Source organism: Pleurodeles waltl, chromosome 9 (assembly GCF_031143425.1).
Source record: "Pleurodeles waltl isolate 20211129_DDA chromosome 9, aPleWal1.hap1.20221129, whole genome shotgun sequence".
Taxonomy (NCBI): Eukaryota; Metazoa; Chordata; class Amphibia; order Caudata; family Salamandridae; genus Pleurodeles; species Pleurodeles waltl.
Window position 1 is genome coordinate 807,707,304 of NC_090448.1, and position 21,659 is coordinate 807,728,962.

General features: G+C 44.9%; 1 protein-coding gene across 7 annotated transcripts in view; it reads right to left on the reverse strand.

The window, feature by feature from the left end:
- DPF2 (double PHD fingers 2) overlaps window positions 1-21,659 on the reverse strand; it is a 225,313-nt gene that overhangs the window by 30,013 nt on the left and 173,641 nt on the right. For all 7 annotated transcript variants that reach the window (XM_069208067.1, XM_069208065.1, XM_069208062.1 and 4 more), the window contains 2 exons: window positions 13,507-13,644; window positions 13,098-13,226 (listed from right to left, as the gene is read on the reverse strand). In XM_069208067.1, the coding sequence (XP_069064168.1) occupies window positions 13,098-13,226; window positions 13,507-13,644 (267 nt within the window). The remainder of the gene's footprint in view (window positions 1-13,097; window positions 13,227-13,506; window positions 13,645-21,659) is intronic.

The following is a 21,659-nucleotide window of genomic DNA, read 5'->3' on the forward strand; positions in this document are numbered from 1 at the left end:
AGGTTGCCCCGTTCAATCTCCAGGCATGTAGGTGCAGACTCTGGAGGTTGGGGTGTAGAACCTGCCCCTGCGACTGTGAGAGGAGGTCTGCCCTGAAAGGGAGACGGAGCGGCGGGCACGTTGAGAGTTGGAGAAGGTCGGAGTACCACACCCTCCTTGGCCAATCCGGAGCTATTAAGATTACTAGAGCCCGGTCTTGGCGAATCTTCCTCAATACTCGAGGAATCAAGGGTATGGGAGGAAACGCGTAAAGCAACTGGCCGCACCAGGTCATTTGAAACGCGTCCCCCAACGCTTCCTGCATCGGATACTGAAGGCTGCAGAACAACGGACAATGCGCGTTCTCTCGAGTGGCGAACAGATCTACCCGAGGAAACCCCCACTTCTGGAAGATTAAACGGACTTGATCTGGATGGAGACGCCACTCGTGGTCTGCCGAGAAGTGGCGACTGAGACTGTCCGCACGCACGTTCAAGACTCCGGCCAGATGGTTTGCTATCAAGCAAATCCGATGGTCCTTTGCCCAGGACCATAGTCGAAGAGCTTCTCTGCAGAGAAGGTACGACCCCACTCCTCCCTGCTTGTTTATGTACCACATCGTGGTAGTATTGTCCGTTAGGACCTGTACCGACTGACCACGAAGGGAAGGGAGGAAGGCCTTGAGAGCCAGACGTACAGCCCGTAACTCTAACAGATTGATGTGAAAAATCTGTTCCTCTGGAGACCAAAGACCTTTGATCTCCAGATCCCCCAGATGAGCTCCCCACCCTAGAGTGGAAGCATCCGTTATGACTGTGGCCACTGGTGGCGACTGCTGGAACGGCTTTCCTTGTGAAAGATTGTTGCTTGCAATCCACCACTTCAAATCCACAGCAGCATCTCTGGAGATCTTGACAGTACCCTCTAGATCCCCTCTGTGTTGAGACCACTGCCTTCGGAGGCACCACTGAAGAGCCCTCATGTGCCAGCGAGCATGCGTGACCAACAGAATGCAGGAGGCAAAAAGACCGAGCAGACGAAGGACCTTGAGGACTGGAACTACCGCTCCATTTCGAAACATTGGAACCAAATCCTGAATATCTTGAATCCGCTGAGGCGGAGGAAAGGCCCGACCCAATGTTGTATCCAGTACTGCCCCTATGAACAGGAGGCGCTGAGAGGGCTCCAGGTGAGATTTGGGCTCGTTCACCGAAAAGCCCAGGTCGAACAACAACTGGGTTGTTGACTGCAGATGACGCAACACAAGCTCCGGGGACTTGGCTTTGATCAACCAATCGTCCAAGTAAGGGAATACTGCTATCCCCTTCCTTCTGAGCTCTGCCGCAACCACCGACATCACCTTCGTGAAGACTCGAGGTGCTGAAGTAAGACCAAACGGAAGGACCGCAAACTGGTAGTGTTGCGATCCCACCACAAACCGGAGATACTTCCTGTGTGACTTGAGTATCGGGATATGAAAGTAAGCATCCTGCAAGTCGACAGACACCATCCAGTCTTCCATGTTCAACGCCAAAAGCACCTGTGCTAGGGTCAGCATCTTGAACTTTTCCTGCTTGAGGAACCAATTCAAGATCCTCAGGTCCAGAATTGGTCTCAAACGACCATCCTTCTTGGGAATCAGGAAATACCTTGAGTAAACTCCTTGACCCCTTTCCTGCTCCGGGACCAACTCCACCGCGCCCTTTAAAAGGAGGACTTCTACCTCCTGTTCTAGCAACAGGAGGTGTTCTTGTGAACAATACGAAGGGCGGGGCGGGATGAGGGGCGGAAACTCCCGAAAGGGAAGGGTGTAGCCTTTTCCCACAACACTGAGAACCCAAGTGTCCGACGTAACAGTCTCCCATTTGGTGAGAAAATGCTGTAATCTTCCCCCTACAGGAGAGGAGTGAGTGGGAAATGGTGGAAGCCTAAGGCTGCTTCCCCTGCTGCACCCCGCCAGAGGATGAGGAAGAGGCAGAGTGCTGCTGAGAGGCTCCCCTGGTGCGGACCCTACCCCTCCCCCTAAAAGATCTATAGGGGTGGGAAGAGGCAGGTTGCTGATATCTTCCCCGAAAGGAAGAGGAGGAAGAGCCACGCCCAAATCCACGAAACCTCCTGAAGAATCTGGAAGAGGCCGTGGAAGAAGGAGCTTGGAGTCCCAACGACTTAGCCGTGGCCCTGCTCTCCTTAAAACGTTCCAAGGCCGAATCAGCCTTAGCCCCAAACAGTTTGTCCCCATCAAACGGGAGATCCAACAATGTGGACTGTACATCTGCCGAAAAGCCCGAGTTACGGAGCCAGGCCTGTCTCCTTTCCACCACAGTTGTGCCCATTGCTCTGGCTACCGAGTCGGTGGTATCCAGTCCCGTCTGGATAATTTGGGTCGCAGCAGCCTGGGCATCAGAGACAAGATCCAAAAGACCCTGGGGAAGCTCTGTAAACGAAGAGGAGATGTCATCCATCAGAGCATGAATATACCTCCCCAGGATACAGGTCGCATTAGTGGCCTTTAACGCCAGACTGCAGGACGAAAAAATCTTCTTCGACTGCGCCTCTAGCTTTTTTGAGTCTCTGTCCCCAGGCACCGTCGGGAAAGAACCAGGCGCTGACTTGGACGAACAGGAGGCCTGCACTACCAAGCTCTCCGGCGTAGGGTGCCTAGATAGGAAACCAGGATCAGTTGGAGCCGTCCGATACCTCCTGGCCACGGCTCTGTGAACTGCTGGGGAAGATGCCGGCCTCTTCCACACCTCTAAAACCGGATCCAGCAGAGCGTCATTAAAAGGTAACAGAGGCTCCGCCGCGGCTGAGGCCGGATGCAACACCTCCGTCAAAAGGTTTTGTTTTGCCTCCACCACCGGCAAAGGCAGGTCCAAAAAACTAGCTGCCTTCCGTACCACTGTATGAAAGGAAGCAGCTTCCTCAGTATATTCCCCCGGGGACGAAAGGTCCCACTCAGGGGAAGTGTCCAGCCCACTGGCCGACTCCAGTCCACGCAGCCCATCACCCGAGTCCTCTAGTTCTCCTTCCTCTAGGGCTCGTTGGTACTCCTGCTCTTCTAGTACCCGGAGAGCACGCCTCCTTGAATGCAGTCGTTGCTCAATCCACGGAGTCGACAATGCCTCCGCCGAAGTCGGAGATCGGCGCCGATCTTCCGAAGCCACCGACGCCGCATCCGGCGCCACGGGTAACTTCGGCGCCGACTGAAGAGCAGCTGAAACAGATGGACCCACCGGAGTCACAGGCCGAAATCTCGACGTCGACGGGATGGAAATCCCTGGGGCCAATCCCTCCGAAGCCACCGGAGCGGCCACCGGCGCCGACACTGGCGCCGAGCCCACGTTCCCAAACGGGAGAAAGGGCATAAAGGGTGCCGGCCGAAGAGGCGCAGGATCACCCAAAGAAAAGGCCAAAGGCCCAGCCGGAGCACCCCCTGGAGCCATCTGTTGGAAGATGGCATACATCGCATTCAAGAATGCGGAACTATCGGCTCCAGGGGTGGGAAAAGCCGGATACTGGGGTGCCTGTCTCGGAGGCGACCCCGACTCCGGCCTCGGCGTCTGCGCCGGAGAAAACACTTGAGGCTCCAATACCTCAATCACCGACGCCTGTCCAGGCGAAGTTGGTGACGCCGGAGAGGGCAACGGCGTCGAAGGATGCGGCGTCACCGTGGGGCTGACCTCCCATGTCTTTCGGCGCCGATCCGGAGACCTGGAACGAGCCTCCCTTGAATGACGCCGAGATTCTCTACGGCGCCGGGAGTCTCGATGACGCCGATGTTTTGGAGAAGACTTCTTGTGATGCTTCTCCTTTGACTTGGCCATAAACAGCTTCGCCTCACGTTCTTTAAGGGCCTTCGGATTCATGTGCTGACATGAATCACAAGTCGAGACGTCGTGGTCGGAGCTCAAACACCAAAGGCAATCGGAATGAGGATCCGTCACCAACATCTTGCCTCCACACTCACGACAAGGCTTAAATCCAGACTTTCTCTGCGACATTATTTCCACAGAGAAAGAGTACGCAGCAAGATATACACTGTAACCGCAAGAGTAACAGTTGCTCCCTCGAAGATAACCGTTTCGAATGCACGGAAAAAAGGGAACTGACGTCCGCACGTCGTCGAGGACCTCTTATTGCCTGTATGACGTCAGACGGCGTCGCGTGCGAGACAGTGACGTCCTCGTCGACGTGCAGAGACTAGTAAGAAGATTTCCGTAGAATGCTGGCGCCATGGGAGTATTCATGAGGTGAGGAATCCACAGGTAGTTGTATCCATCAGAACAAGAGTTGTTTGGTTTTTAGGCAGTACATTACTAGGAAGAGGGCACGGTATGGAACTAAAATGTATATGCTGTCTAAAAGTAGTACAAGATATGTTTATAATTATAATGGGTCTACCCTGGTAGGGATTCCAGTATTGCTCCCCCCCCTGTTGTCCACCCACTTTTGGAGTTAGTGAGAAAATTGTGTGGGAACTTGGTAGACGACTCTAACAAAGGTAACCATTTGTACATTGTACATAGATAACTTCCACACTGGAGTGCAGATGTTCAAGGAACTGTTCAGAGTGGAGAATGTTGCTTGTGGCACAATCCGTTCAAGCGGAAAGGCTATCCAAGGAAGCTTGTCTGTAAAAAAAAAAAAAAACTTGAGAGGGGACAGTGCAGTGCCTTGCGGAATGATGAAATGCTAGCTCTGAAATTTACATACAGGAGGGATGTTTACATGCTAACTACCATCCATGAGGAAAGTATTTCCCCTGTGACTGTTTGGGGTCAGGTTGCCGAAGTGTGCAAACCTGTGTCCAATTTAGATTATAATAAGCACATGGGAGGTGTAGATAGAGTTGATCAGAGGTTGAAACCTTATACTGCTGTTCGTAAGTCTTAAGTTTGGTGTTAGAAGTTAGTAATTCACCTTTTCCATTTGGCAACTTTTAATGCTTTTGTTGTGTTCAAGAATAGTTCTCCAGAGTCAAGAATGACATTTGTGAAATTTCAGGAAACTGTCATAGCAAGCCTTGTTGTGGTGGAAAGGGCAAGAGTTCCTAGAGAAGCAGTGGTGGAGGATGTGGCTAGATTGAAAGATCGCCACTTTGCTGAGCACATTCCTCCCAAGCTTAAAAAAAGGCTTTCCCGCTAAGAAATGTACAGTCTGTGCTCGAAGAGGTATCCAGATGGAGATTCGTATATACTGCCCCGACTGTCCTTCAAAGCCTGGGCTGTTTGTGGGTGGATGTTTCAGGAGTTACCAAACCCAAAATAATTATTGGAAACTACTGTAAGCATAAACTGCCTGTTTTATGTTTTCATATGTTCAGTTTCACGGTTGGCATTACTGTCATGTATTTAGTTAGAGCATTTTTCTTTGCAGTTTATGTACTTTTTAAAAATTAGTTATTAGTTTATTTATTGTATAAAAAACAAAAATAAAGTGATGGCGGTGTGCATGGAGTGGCGCTTGGCTGGCGGTGTGTGTGGAATGGCGCTTGGCTGACGGTGTAAACAGTGACTTGCTGTTGGCCACTGCAACACACTGCTAGCCAGACGCCAGTCCACAGATTCCCGTCACCTGGTATGATTGTTGTGTCAGTCATGTGGGCGCCAACGTGATGGGCCCATGAATGGCGCTGGCTGTTGATGCGAGTGTTGTAATGTGCTGGGCCCGCGGCTGGCTGCATGAATGGTCTTGTGCATGTCATGTATGAAAGGTGTGTAAATGGGCTGTAAAGCAGTTGGTGCCTTGTCGCAGCTTTACAGCTCACTAGCTGTGAGTTATTGGTTTAGTTTTTAGCCTTTCAGTTATTAACCGTGCATTACATTTTTGTGAAATCTCTTGTTAATAAAATATGATCTACTGAACCATCACTCACCCTCGTACCAAATCCAACCAGTATGTGTGGTAAGAATGAAAAAACCTGCTCCGCTGTAATCAGGCGTCGAAGCACACCCGTGACATGCTAGGTGTCTCAGGTGGGACCCCAATGATGAAACATGCCACCAACTTGGTAGGTAGGTAAGGGGTCTTTTGAACATAACCTACGTGCGTTTCTTTTCACAATCTTAGGGTTTGGAACATCACAGAAGGTGGACACATCAAAATTATCTATTACAAAACGACCTGTTTTTGCAGAGGGGAGCTCCTGCGTTTTTGGTCCCAGGTGCGGCGGTCATCTATGGAAACCTACCAAACCCAGACATTTTTTAAAACTAGACACCCGGTATAGTCCAGGGAGGTGTGGCTTGCGTGGATCCCCCCACATTTTCTTATCCACACTCCCTGCAAACCTAGACATATCCGCAGAGTGGGGAGGCATTGGTGGGTGTAAGGAAACTGAGTCTCTACCAGATAATACAGATACTTACCAAAGGTAAGTAACTTGTTCATCTGATAGAGACTTCTAGCTGCAGATTCCTTATCTTCGAATAGATACCCAAGCCATAACCTCCTGCCGGTGGGCTGCGGATACTTCTACTTACACTAAAAAGTCCTGTAGGACTGAACAGGCAAAGTGTCTGTCTCTCCATATCTGATTGCCCAGGCAATAATGTTTTGGAAATGTGTGCGAGGACGCCCACGTTACTGCCCGACAGATATCCAGGACTGGAACACCCTGTGCTAGCGCAGTAGTAGCAGCTTTTCCCTGGGTGAAATGAGCCCTCAGGAGGCTACTTCCTGGCCAGTGCATAGCAGATCTTGATGCAGAGAACGGTCCAGCACGAAATGGTTCGCTTCTGCGCTCCCCGACCCTTCTTTGCTCCCACATATCCCACAAAGAGTTGGCCATCCACCCAGACCTTTTTTGTGCGGTCAAGGTAGAACGACAATGCTCTTTTTGGGTCCAGAAGGTGGAGTCACTCCTCTTCTTTAGATGGATGCAGTCAAGCAAAGAAGGTGGGCAGGGTGATATTCTAACCCAGATGGAATAGGGTCACCACCTTAGGGAGGAAAGAGGCACGAGTTCTGAGAACCACACCTTGTCTGGGAACATAATGAGATAGGGAGGCTTGAATGAAAGATCCTGCATCTCCCTCACCCTCCTGGCAGCTATTGCCACTAAGAAGGCTGTTTTGATGGTGAGCAGCCGGAGGGGACAGTTGTGTAAGGGCTCAAAAGAAGTACACATAAGAGATGTGAGGACCAGATTTAAGTGCCATTGGGCCATAACAAAGGGCATGGGGGGAAACATATGTACAATCCCTTTGAGTAATCTAGGTACAATGGGAGATTTGAAAAGTGAAGGCTGATCAGGTAGCCGAAGAAATGCTGATAAGGCAGAAAGATAGTCCTGGAGAGTACCCACAGCAGAATTCTGCTGGGCAAGGGATAGTAAAAAGAGAAGGATATCAGAAAGAGAAGCAAAAAGAGGATCAATAGACCTTTCTGTACAATAATATACAAAGCGTTTCCAATGGCAGGCGTATACCGTTTTAGTGGGGGGACGCCTGGCTGCCAAAATAACTTTACAGACTTCGGGCAGAAGGTCAAAAGCATCAAACTGTCGCCGCCCAATCTCCACGCATGTAGATTCAGAGTGGACAGATTCGGGTGGTTAACCTTCCCCTGCTGCTGTGACAGAAGATCCTCCCGAAGGGACAACATGATTGGAGGATTGATGCTCATTTTCCGATGCTCGGGATACCACACTCTCCTCGCCCAATCCAGAGCCACTAGGATTACTTGGACCCGGTCATTCTTGATCTTCTTGAGAACTCTGGGCAGAAGTGGTATGGGCGGAAAGGCGTACAGGAGGCCTGAAGTCCACTTGCGTGAAAAACATTGCTGAGTGACTGCCACCTTAGAAACTCCAATGCACAATACTGCTGACATTGTGTGTTCTCTGCGGAGATGAACAGATCTAATCAAGGCTCTCCCCACTGCTGAAAGAGTCCTTGCGCCACCTCCGGGTGGAGATACCATTCGTGATCCGCTAGGCACCGACGGCTGAGTTCCTGTGCCCTGGCATTCAGAGAACCTGCCAGGTTTTGACCCACCAGGGTTATGCCCTGCTGTTCCAGCCATGTCTAGAGACACAGAGCCTCTTGATAAAGGGTCCACAACCCCACACCGCCCTGCTTGCTGCAGTACCACATTGCGGTGGTGTTGTCAGTAAATATCTGCAGTATCTTCCCTTTTACAACAGGAAGAAATTCTTGAATGCCAGACGGATCGCCTGGAGCTACAGTAAACTGGAGTCCAGATTTCGCTGGGGACCAAAGGCCTCTGATCTCTGTCTCTCCCAGATGGCCTCCTCATCACAGAAGTGACATGTGTCACTACTGTGAGATCTGGCTGAGGAAGGGAGAGGAGTCTTCCTCTGACCCAATCGCAGTTCACTTACCACCACTGCAGGTCTTTTGCAGTTCCCTCTGAGATCTGAACTGTATCTGTAAGATTTCCCTTGATGCTGCGCTCACTGGAACTTCTGGTCCCACTGCAGAGCCCTCATATGCCATCTGGCATACTTGACTAACAGGATGCAGGAGGCCATGAGTTACAAAAGCCTCAGGGTCTGCCTCACCAAAATCCAGGATACAGCCCGAAACATCAGTATCATAACCTGAATATCCTGGACTCGCTGCTCGGGAGGATAAGCCCAAAACTGCAGTGTGTCTAGAATGGCTCAGATAAAAGGATGATTCTGAAAGGGAGCCAGGAGGTTCTTTGGTACGTTTATAGTGAACCCCAGAAAATGCAGGAGGTTTGCTGTTGTCTATAGTGGTTGATGAGAGTCTTGGGCATAGGCGCCTTCCACAACCAGTCATCGAGGTAAGGGAAGACTGAAATCCCGAACCTGCGCAGTTGAGCTGCTACCACCGCCATCACTTAGCGGGGCCCTGGTGAGATCGAAAGGGAGCATGATAAACTGAAAATGCTCGTGGCCCACCTTGAATCGCAAATAGCGCCTGTCGGCAGGTAGAATGGGAATGGGAAAATTTGCATCCTGCAAGTCCAGTGCTACCATCCAGTCTCCTTGGTCTAGGGCAGACAAGACCTGAGCAAAAGCGAGCATTTTGAATTTCTCCTTTTTGAGGAAGAGATTAATTTCCCTTATAATCAATATAGGGCGAAGACCCTTGTTCTTTTTTGGAATCAGAAAGTAGCAGGAATAAGAACCACTGCCTACTTCCTACATCAGTACCCTTTCTATGGCTCCCTTGGACAAGGGAGCAATAACTTCCTCACGGAGCAAGATTAAGTGATCCTCCATCAGCTGTTCTTTTAATGGAAACATAGAGGGAGGGAAAGACTGGAAGGGGAGGGAATAGTCCTTCATTATGATCTGCAAGACCCATTTGTTCAATGTTATGGACCGCCAGTGAGGGAGATGAAATTGAATACTCCCTCCAGCTGGATGGGTGTGGTCTTGCAGAATCATACTAGGACGACTAAAGCGCTGTGGAAGGGGGGGGCTTGATGGTGGTCGACCTCTGGCTAGATGCTCTGGGTGTCCTGGAGCAGTCCCCCAACCTCCTCCTCAATCAGGACCATAACCTCCTAGGAGTCGCGCCAACCGAAGTCGACTGCCAGGCCACCAAGAGCTTCAGAGACCACTCTCTCAAAGCTTTTGGGGACATGGCCCGGGAGTCGGAACACAACTTCGAATCATGGTCTCTGTCGAGGCACCTGAGACATACCTGATGGGCATCCGTCACCAACATGGCACAATGCCAGGTGCCACACGGCTTAAACCCAGTCTTCCTCAATGTCATCCTGCACAATACAAGATGCCATCATCCCTAGGATTCTCTGAACTGTCTTTACTGGAATCTGTTGATTGGGGTATACCTGCTGCAGTGGAGTTGTTATATTTTGGATCCTCAAGCTATCCCTAACAGAGTGTTTAGAATAGCTCCTAGATACGGCTATATCTGAGATGGTTGGAGGTGGGATTTCTGTAAGTTGATGGTAGATCCTAACTTATGAAGGAGCCTAAGCGTTGTTTGTGTATGCTACAGACACTGCTGGAGTGAACTGGACTTGATGAGCCAATCATCTAGCTATGGAAAGACATTAATTTTTTGTCTGCGTAGATGTGCTTCGACTACCGTGAGGCATTTTGTAAAGACACAAGGTCCAAGTGTTACTCCAAAAGGGAGTACTTTGAATTGAGTATGCCTTCCTTGTATGACGAATCTAAGGTATTTTCTGTAAGCTGGATGTATTGGGATGTGAAAATATGCGTCTTTTAGATCTAATGCAGACACAAAGTCTCCCTGCTGCAATAGAGGTGTCATATCTTGGAGGGTGACCATATGAAAGTGTTCTGACAGAATTTAGTGATTCAGTGGTCTGAGATCTAGGATTGGTTGCAATGATCCGTCCTTTTTGGGAATAAGGAAGTATAGTGAATAAATTCTTGTTCCATTTTGATGAATAGGAACTAGCTCTATTGCTCCTCCCTTTTGAAGGAGAGTCTGTACTTCCAGTTTTAACAGTTGTAAATGTTCCACAGAGAGTTTGAGTTTTCTGGTTGGTATGTTTGGAGGTGTGTTGATGAGCTCCAGGCAATAACCATGTTGGATAATGTTCAACACCCACTAGTCTATTATGTTTTGCCAGTTGGGAAATAGGAGTGAATAAGATATGCACAAAAACAATACCAACGAGTATGGAAAAGTCCCGAAGTAAGCCAGAGACGATCTCGAACCGGAGAACCAAGGAACACATCCGAACCCGATGGTGAAAAGAAAGCAATCTAATAATGGAGTCGATGCCCCTGCGCCCTATCACCAAGAGGAGGGATCACCTTACCTTGTGACTCCAAGAGCTTCTTTGAAGAAAAACAACTTGTATAGATCCAGACGTAACACTAGATAGCAGAAGTATGCAGAGCATGCGTATCAACAGCCACACATGCCATCAAACAGACATTTACAGACATTACACTAGAAGGTTATGAGAGCCAAATAAACTATTATGGAAAACAAACTGTAGGTCAAATTTTGAGGCAGGTTAGTGTGTCTAATTATAACAACCATGTGGGCCAAGCCATGACAAATGACTGTTCCATTTGAGAATGCTGGCATGGGGCACATTTCACCCTCAATTTTTGCTGAGTCTAGGCAACATGCAAGCACTGCCCCTCGACATGTTGTAATCTACATCTGTGGCCTTGCATCACGCCAATCACTTTCTTTTGCAGTTGGGAGCAGTTTGTGTTTTAAGGGCTTGGTTTGTAACAATACTGCAGTAGGCCTGTAGGCTTGAAAACATGCAAGGCACTATGCCCTCTAGGGGTTACATACATGCTTACACTGCATTACTTTCTGCCATTCTATTTTCATGTCGCTTTGCTCTCTAGGGACTGACTGTATGGTTACATGACCATGTTTCTTACAAATAGTATTTTTATTATGGTGTCCTCTAGGAGCGATTCTGAACATTACAGTCAAGATACTACAATATTCGCTGCACTCGGAAAATCGCCCCATAATGCTTTGCAGGACATTCCTTTTACAAAACATTTTTGCCCATAACTAACCATGTGGTGGTACTAGGACAATGAGATCGCCATCAAAATGCTCAGTACGACACACACTTTTGGTCTAGAGCATCTCTATGCCCCCACACTAGGTAAGGGGGGAGGGCAAAATAATAAACCATTCCACCAGTCAGTGTCTTTTTGAGCTTTCTCATGACTGGAACTTTTGTTTTACAGCTGGGAGTAGTTTGTGTTTTAAGGGCCTTGTTTGTAATATTATTCTAGTAGGCATGCTAGTATGCCTACAAATGTGTAATGCACTATGCCCTTGAAGGGCTGACTATTTGGTTACATGGCCATGTTTCTAACAAATATTTTTTAAAGTGGTGTCATCTAGGGGCTGTTCTGAGACCTACAGTGAAGATACTACAATGTGCGCTGCACTCGGAAACTCGCCCCACAATGCTTTGCAAAATAATGGCAATATTTTTATTTTTTGCTGCAGATAGAGGAAGAAGGTAAATGAAAGTGCCTTAATTATATGTAGGGCCACTGGAATTATGTGGCAGAGAGGACCAAATTATGTGGCAGGGTTGACCAATTTATATGGCAAAAAAAGTCCAGTTATGCATTTACAGTGCCAATAGCGCTAACTGAAGCAAATGTGGGACCTATTGCATTTTAAATGCTTGTTTTTTTTTGTTTGTTTTTTACTTTGTCATGGCAGGGTCGGCACCAGTGGTAGGGTTATCAGAATCTTGTCATCCCAATACCCTATCTGCTGGAACCACTGATGCTCTAAATGTTTCTGAATACGTTTATTATGCTGTCTGGTGTCTCGTAGTAGGAAAATGGAGAATGGTATAGAGCGCAGAAAATACCATTTTACCCGCTGGATGAGATGCGTATGACGAGGGCAGCACTTATGCTGAAAGGGCAATACCATGTCTTGGAAAGGAGAAACTCTTGCATTCTATAGGTCTAACACTGTTCACCAGTATTCCATGCAATGTGTAGTACTGAGAGCTGACATTTAACGTACCAATGTAGAGCTAATAAAAGGTTTCAAGTCACTTATGTGTTCTTAAGGACGTCTGAGTGAAAGCTAGCACTTGGGAATAGCAAAGGTAAAGATAAACCAATACTCTTTTGCAGCCAAGGGAAGCTACAATCAAATGCACCCATTACAAAAAGAACTTGGAAGCTGACTTCATATTCAAGGAAACAATTTACACTGAGTACATAGGAAGCATTAGTTTTTTGTGTATATTGGGATGTGAAAGGTTGTGAATTGCGTTGGAAGCTTTGTTTACAGGCAACCATCCTGAACATTTTCTATCTAGGACCCAATCAAAATCATGTTTTGGGCCCTTCTTTGTGACTTGGAATATTCCCTTGCTACTTTGCTGTTTTGCACCACTCAACAGCTTTCTTCTTTATAACAGCTTATTCCCTGAACCAGTGGCAAGTGAGGAATTCAATCCCTTTGGTGCAATAGCTGCGGTGAAATCGACTAGTTAATCTGATTTTGTATACACTCTGCACAGTATTTAACAACCACGTCATTGTACTTCCCACAAAGGTTCTGGATATTTATGTTCAAATGATAAAAGTCGCTGTTCAGAAATTGCACATAGTAGAAAACACATTGCGTACACTATGGATTCCCAGAATACAATGCCACCATTACCTGATCGCCCGCAGTCTGAACAAGACACCAGCTCTTCAGACTGCCCCGTTTTTTTATTTATTTTTGAGTCCCCAAGGCAGAAATCGCAGTAGTTGTTGGGCAGTGCAATACCATCTGGACCCTTCTTGGCTGGTGGTAGAAAACAGAGAATTACTTAGAACCTTACGACTTGTGACAATCATTATCAACTCAAGACATTTCATCAAAACTGCAGACACATTAAACATCAAGGATTTGTGGGAACGAAAAGAAAACTGGGAAAATCAGGCAGTGATAAGGTAAATTCAAGAATCCCTCTGCACACGGGTACCAATGTTTTAGAAGTAGATCATACCAATGTTTTAGAGGTAGATCACATTGGATATGCTCCCCCTAGTCTGACGCTTAGCAGTTGTGATGAGGGACTTACATTTCTGCTCTTCCATTCGATGTGGCACTGGTAGTGGAGAATGAGATTCCTCTTTGTCTTCCCCCTCTTCATCTGCTAGGTGAGAGTGGGCATAATGATAACTGAGGCCTGGCCGGTTTTTGTAGCGTTTTCCACAGACTGCGCAGAGAAAAAAAGAGAGTATCAGAATTACTTCCAGCAAAACATACCCAAACAAGACACAAATATGCACACAAAGCATCTCATTACACCAAACAAAATCAGAGGATGAACTGAAAGGCTAAATCACTGACCAACGTAGATGGCTATGGGTAACAGTTCAGCCGATCCGAAGATAGCAAGCGCAAGGAAAATGCAGGCTTAACATTGGTCAAATCAGAAAGCAGCCAGCTTAAAGCATAAGGCAATCATCAGGTCAGCCAGTGAGTGCAGAGGCAGGGGTCAAGTCATCACGAGGGCAGGGCTCACTTACAGCCAATCGGAAGACATCTAGCTTAACACAGTCAATCCCAGAGAAGCATGCAAGCTCTGCCAATGAATACAGTATAAACCAATCAACTTTGAAAGAAGGATAGGTCAGAGGCTTGTTCTTGGTTAGCGACTGGCATAGCAGACAGCAGAGCAGGCAAATAATCAGACCAAAGCTTTAACACGCAATTGCCACACCAATGCAGCAGCAACTCTGTGTGGCTGTTGGTTTCAGAAGAGCAGTTTTACCTCCCATAAAATTACAGCTTGACCCTTGTTAATGTATAAGACACATCAGTATCAGGACATGCTGTAGGCCAAGGATTGAAGCAAAAATCCAAAATCGCAGACAGGAAACATTGACAAAGTACTGCTTGAAGATGCAGGATAATCAAACTAAGTTTATGCCATTTGAAGGGGCAAGAATCTCAAAGATAAGCCACGGAGCACAAATAATTTTGCTAGACCAAAGGAGGTTCAAAGAGGCCTACATCAGAGATGGGTTAAAGTACTGTGTAGGGAAGGCATATGGGGAGAAACATGTTATTTTATAGATAATGTTACTCGGGTTACTAAGAACACAAAAAGTGAATGGTCAAGGCTTAACATGAGAGTCAGGATAAAAGGCAACGTTTTAATGCCTTGGGTTTTCTCGACTTTAGAGGAAATTAGCGATAAATTAAACTCTAAGCCAAACAATTCTGCACAAATATGAAGTCATTTAAAGGAGGCGGTGTTTATGCAGTACTCAACAACAATTAAATTATTAAAACTATCACCACTATGCTATGATCTATTAAACACATTCTCTAGAGTCCTGCTTGAGGCTTTAAGTGAAATGCTTTGCACACTCTAATGTTACATAAAAGGATTTCACAAGAAGGCTGCCTCCATAAGTCTTAAGGATATATTAGAGTGCTTGGTTTCTCATATTTTTTTGAGAGACTAGCATTCATAACCGTAAGAGTATTCTTGTTAATTAACATTAGAAGGAAAAATTGTCAGGAATAAATCCTCAAAAGATGTTATGTGTTTATATTACCACTACTCTAAATACACTCTTCATGCTAGGCTTAGTCTTTGGCCAACAGACTAATTCATAATGGAAAAATAACAAAATGACTACACAGCTATACTTCACTCCTCACTCCCCGGTAGACAGTGGCTATACAGCCAAGTATCAGCAATCTTCCAATCACTTTTGGCCTCAGATAGGCTCTGGGCAGATGTCAAAACAATCTAAAATGGACTAAATGGGACATCAGCGTTCTGCACAAAGAACGCCTGCCAATTTTATGGGTATATCCTTTATTCCGACTTTCTTCCTTATGTTGATTTGTCTCATTTTGAATTTGTATCAAAGCAGTATCTTTACTCACTGCGAGGTTGCAGGTTACGAAGGGCCTTTACATGTCAGCTGGAAACACCTTACAGTCTTCTCTGCCAAATCTATTATAAAACCCTACATCAGGGATCGGGTACGTTATGCACTGATACCTCAGAAAGGGTCACTATCAGGAAGTGCTGCATGCTGTTGAAGAGCCATGTGTCTGGCTGAAGTAGGCTCTTCTACCAATCCAGTTCAGCTACACACTAAACAACCCAACAGTTCACAGTACATATGCATGTTGTGACGGATTCCCTGGTACTATTTCGACCAATATATAGAAAAGATACTGAGTTTTTCGACAGTCTTGTTCCACTACGGAAATAATCAAAATATTCAAAATTGAATATGGAAAAACATTGGTAGAGACAATTTGGGGTTGTCGTGCAACAATACCTTATCAAATATAGCAAATGAAGGGAGAATGCACCTCACTTTTTAAGGCAAGCTTGTTGCATTAAAAGTGAATAGTTTCCAAAGACGGTGATCAAAATGACACAATGTGAGACTTCAAATGAACTTATTTGACACAGTTTAAACACTAATTGGAATACATTATTCAAATAATTCGGAAACCTTACAAAGAAGTTAAACTTAAGTGCACTCCATCCCTGCCATAGGGACACAAGTGAATATTAACTGTGTTAAGTTTAAGTGTCGACCTAACCAAATACACATAATAATGAATACAGAGGAACTCAAACTGACAAGGTAGAGGCACAAAGTTTCTTTCAGTAAAACAATGTTTTGTTAGTAAAGGGGTTCCTAATGTTTTGTGGCACTACAATGGTCACATGAAACATCCAGCTACTTCAGTTTTAACAACATGAGAGCTAAGCCTACAAGTGCACATATGAATATGGAGGACACTGTCCTCCATTAGAGGCAGAAAGAATCAAGACTCTAGAAATCCATGGTAAAGTGGTGCATCTCTGAGAATCAAATTTTACATGACAAAGCTGGGGTCAACTAACTTTAATAGCTCCTTAGATGGCACAAAAGCACTGGAAGATAAGGATGATATCCAGAAGTTAACTGTAAACCCTGTTCATAGCAGAATACATGGGATACCCTGTGCTAACAAAAGAGACTCGGATGTACTGTAAGGTATAACTGACTTCAAGGAAGATCCCTTTTCCAAAGACTGAACAAGGTTTCCTTTCCAACTAAAAAGTGAAAGCAAAAGAAAAACGCCTCACTTAAATAGCTCATTGCTCAACACTCTACCTTATATTGATACTGCTGACTCCCATCTTTCCCACTGAACTCTCTTGCTTACCAAAATGAGTTTAAGAGAATACCTTTCCATTCATTTTGTTTTTAAAATATGGTCTATCACTCTCCACAAAATGAAAGCTGTTCTGCTGGTAGCTGAAATACAAATTCTCCAAGGGGAATAAATAGAACATTTTCAATCACTATGCTGAAATCAGTGCAGGGTTGCGCTTGTATCTCATCCGAAAAACACTCACTTTAAACATACTTTATACTTAATTTCACTTTAACACAGAGCAGCAGAAAGAAGAGGAAACATTATAATATCAGTTGAGCAGTAAAACAAAACTTCAAAGAACTTATTCCAATCAACAGAAAAACATATGAAACAAATTGAGCGTGAAAAGGGAAAAAAGTAATTAGCAAATCCAAATCAAACTACAATCTGTTAAAACAAAATCAGACAACTCCGAGATTACCTACATTTATCTCAAAATCTCTGAAGCCTACAAAAGTTGAGAAGCTTACAACTGGAAACCAACAAATTCTAATTTCAAAAAGCATCTACACTATTATTCTCTGAAGCAAATCCTCTGAATTAGAATTCTCTACCAACTAAGTGGGGAACTTTAAGGCACTTAATCCATTCATAAAACGTTGAAAACACACCTGTTAAAAATACTACCCTGAATAACTATTGGCTGAACTTTCTAGGCATTTCTGGTGATTTTCCTTCCACTTATTTATTGACTTTATGACTTAATCCTATCCTTAATTATGTCCTCAAACTGTTAGCCCTTTTTAAACTGTTTTACAAGCGTGTTCTTTGTAAGGGATGGCACACCTCTCCATGCTGGTATACAGCAGTATACAACACTTTTACAGTAAGCTCTGCCACATAAAAATGCAAAGTAAGATAAATTAGCCCATTCCAACAAATTCTTTCTTAAGAAAAACCTTTATAGCATGGATAGGCTGATTTTCATCAACGTTTGGTAGAAGACTGTTTACTATCCACCAAGTGAAGGTTCACTGAGATTCCTGCCCACAGTAGGACTGCACACATTCTTTAACACGTTGCACATTTCTCTTCCTTATAGGAATTTGACAGTTGCATCTGGCTAATCCCTTTCAAGGGATGGCCCATGGGTACTAAAGCGACCCATAACAGATCTGGTTTTCAGGATAACCAATAAAAAACACATATAACCCTAATTTCAGACCCACTGTTAATATATATACATACAATTAACATCAATTAAATAAACCAAGTGTGTTCTACTGGATATTCCAGGTAGTCTACATCCATTAGAGGACTCAGTGTGACATCCTCTCCCATTAGGTGGGCAGTTAATCACCATACACGAGGTCAACCATCTTTTTTCCATGAAATCAAAAATCAGGTCAGCTTGATACATCCACAAGAATGACGTCAACCGTTATAGGCAAGAGTGGATATATTATTCAATGTGATGGATTTTGAAATGCTTCACCGCTGAATAGTTAGCTCTTTCAGGATGCACTGGCTGATCACTTTACTACTGTACCAGGATATGAAGAACCATTTATTCTCAACAAAACAAGGTTTATCCTTTCCATGACACATGCCTGAGCAATCCCTTCCATGATACCAGGCTGTTTTTCACTAAAACTAGTTTAACAATCACAGGAGTTGTGGTTCAAAGTGGTTATGAGGAACAACAACTGGGTCCACGTACTACCACTGAGGAAATCCAACACCGAGCTCACTCCCATTCCCCTTGTCATAGACTATGGGTTTTATCTTGCAGTATATGCAGGAGTGCAAAAGGAATACACCAATAAACTTTGAGGGATCAAAAACCAAGCACTTTCACTCAGACTTAAACTTAAAGTGAGATCACATCAACCGTGTCTTAAACGAACCCCACTCTGCTGCAGACTTCTGGAAATACCTAATAAACTCCTAATTACTGCCCACCAAGCCTTCTAAGGCAGAAGGGTGGAACACCTATGATAACTAGTGCACAAAATATAACACACTCAAAAGCTAAAATAGGCTCTGGAAAACACTGACTTTTTCCATTGAGAAATGTCTCCCTTCTCTGTTCCTTTAAACAAATCATTAAGACAGATCTAATGTGAAGACATCAAAACCTGCACAAAGGGATCATGCTCCACATAACGATATACCTATCTTAAGAAGTCATGCTAGGTGTGCCCTAATCAGACACAAGGAGGTGAAAGGTCTTGGCCTGTTGCCAACATGAAGCCGTCGGAGCACTCTGTACATTCAGTCTCTCAGGCACTGTGAAGTAGTCAGAAAGCAACATATTAATTTAGTACGATCAAAAAAAGAAAGAAGGGCTAGCCCTCCCTAATAGGTAAAGGACAAACAATTCTATGATATGGTCCGGTGTAGGAGATGACAGACCTTAAGAATTTTCATACAGTTATATGTGGATCAAGCGAAAAACAAACCCAGAGAAACCAGTTCTGGTGAGACAATTCTGGCAAATAAGTTTCCTCAAATTTTTCACCTTGAATTACAATCAACAGGCTTAGGGACACAACCTGATGAATGTATTTTGCAAAAACATCATGCCTGCAAAGTTTGTTTTTCCCTACTATTGCTATGACTGTTATTTTCTCTTTTAACCTTTCCCTTACCAAAGAATTTGCTATTCTACTTTTTATTAAGCTCTGGCATACTTTTCACACTCCACCGTTCCCTCTATTAACACATGGAATTCCACAATTCTGCTCCTCATTTAAAATCATTTTCTTTCTTTTCTCTCCTGAGGTCTTTGAGTACCTATTTTTTTCTTGCCCTCATTCTTGTCTTTGTGTTTTCCAGATCTTTAACCCTCTTACCCCTTTATCTACTGACTACTTTTTTTTTTATTCCATCACTTCCCTTCAGGTCATTCATTTTCAGGTTGTGGTAGACCGGAAAAAATACTATGTGTGGCACTTATTTTCTTATCCCATTTACCATCTTTGAAAATGTTTTCTAATTTAAACCATTTGTTTTTGCAATGTCTTTATTTTTGAAATTGTAAGACTTTTTCTTTTTTTTTAAAACAGAGCAGATGCAGAGTTTCATACCAGCGCCTGTATATTTTGTCCACAAAAATCATTGTAGTTACACTGAAATACCTGTATTGGCAATTCTTCAAAAGCAGGTTCATCCGGCTCATAGTGTCCATTTCAGGAATCTATTAAAATGAGGTAGATTACACGATGCCTATTTCTTTTTTTTGTTGCATCACCTCCTTTCAGGTCATTCCTTTTCAGGTCATGGTAGACAGAGGAAAGAAAATACTATTTGAAGCACTTATTTTCCTTTCCCATTTACCATCTTTGAAATTGTTTTCCAATTTAAATCATGTATTTTTGCAATTTCTTTATTTTTAAATTGTAAGACGTTTTTTAAAAACAGATCAGATGCAGAATTTCATCCGAGGCCCTGTATATTTTTGCCATAATGATTATTGCATTTCAATGGAAGTGCTTTTGTCGTATTGGCAATTATTCAAAATGGAGGTCCACCCGGCACAGTTTATCGGGCTCATTGTGTCCATTTTAATAATCTATTAAGATGAGGTAGGTCACACAAGTTAAGTTAATGTTGGGAGAATCATTTTCTCAGATACTTCAAAAAGAAAAGTGTACTTAGTACTGTTCTGTCAGCCACCTATTAATACACGTCCAACAACATTTTTAACAGCTGTGCTCTAGCAATCATACTGGATTATTGTTCCCATAATCCTTTTAAATCCTTTCTTGATCTAGAGGGCGCTCCTATCGACTTATTTATTTAGCAATCTACCAGGCTGCATATTTGAGCAAGGAATATTTTGAAACACTCTGCTGCTGCAAGATCACAACACTGGTGGGATGCACTAGAACTGTCTTTAATTTATTGTTTAAAAAAATGGGTGTTTGCTTCTTTTTGCTCTTGTGCTGGCATTATGCACCACGATTGGTTATAAAGACTTGGTATTTAAATAACCTTTCAAAATGGCATCAAACACATGGGCTCTATCAAACTCCTTTGAAGCTCCAAGAATCATGCATACTAGTCCATTAAACCATGAACCTTTGGCTCAAGGAACTGCTCTAGATCCACGCCAAACAGATTGTATATATTCAGATTAAGGAATAGAACGTAAAGCAGGCCCAAGAAAAAATTCCCCCACAAGTATGTTATGCACATTTCCAACATTAATAAGGAGATATGGGGTGGCGTGGCCAACATGGCGGTCGAGACGGACGCACTTTGTTGAGCTCTGGGCCGGCCCGCCAAGTATCTGGCGATATTTCGCCGGGCCTGTGTGCTCTTTCCCCTGAGCGAACGGGGGGAATAGTGCCTGGTATATGGGCGGAATAGCCAAGGAACCAGAGCGCAATCCTCACGACGACGAGCAAGCCAAAGTGCTTCCCGGAGATCGCTGCAGCGTAGGCCCTCCAGGCCGGGAGCTGAGTGGGCGGTTGAAGCAGACACTGGGCAATATCAGTGAGGCGTCGCTGGTGATCCGACCGCAGCAGCGCCGTTCAGTAGGGTACGGACCCAGCGACGCACACATGGAAGACGGAACAAGGGCTGGACCAGATCGGCCAGTACGGCCAGAGTAGAGGGTGGCGTGAGGAGGCCTCACCGTGCAGAAGGGATGGGCCCTCCAGCGGTGAGAACCCGGGATTGGTGAACTGGAGCCCGCAATTACAAATTACATAACTGTTTTGTAGCTACGAGCATGGCCGAGACAAACAGCGCTCTGAGTGCAAACTTTTGTGAGGATTCAACAAAAATCCGGTGAGCACCTGTGAGGTCTACGGACAAGTTTAGATCCTGCAACCCAGTCTTACGGACCACTAGATAATCTTTAGCAATGGGCTGCTGAGCCCCTCGCCTGTGAAGGAAACTTTGAAATAGTCTATGATCTTGACGGTATTGATAGATGGGTATGTATTTTTGCTCCCTACCTGTTTTGGCGGATGCGCACCCTGCTTTGTCTAAGTTGCTGTGGCCGAGTTTATAGCATCAAATGTCATTACTGTACCCAAATGAATAGTTAGCACACTGAGGACCCAGTCCTGTATAGTATGATTGCTGAATGAGAAG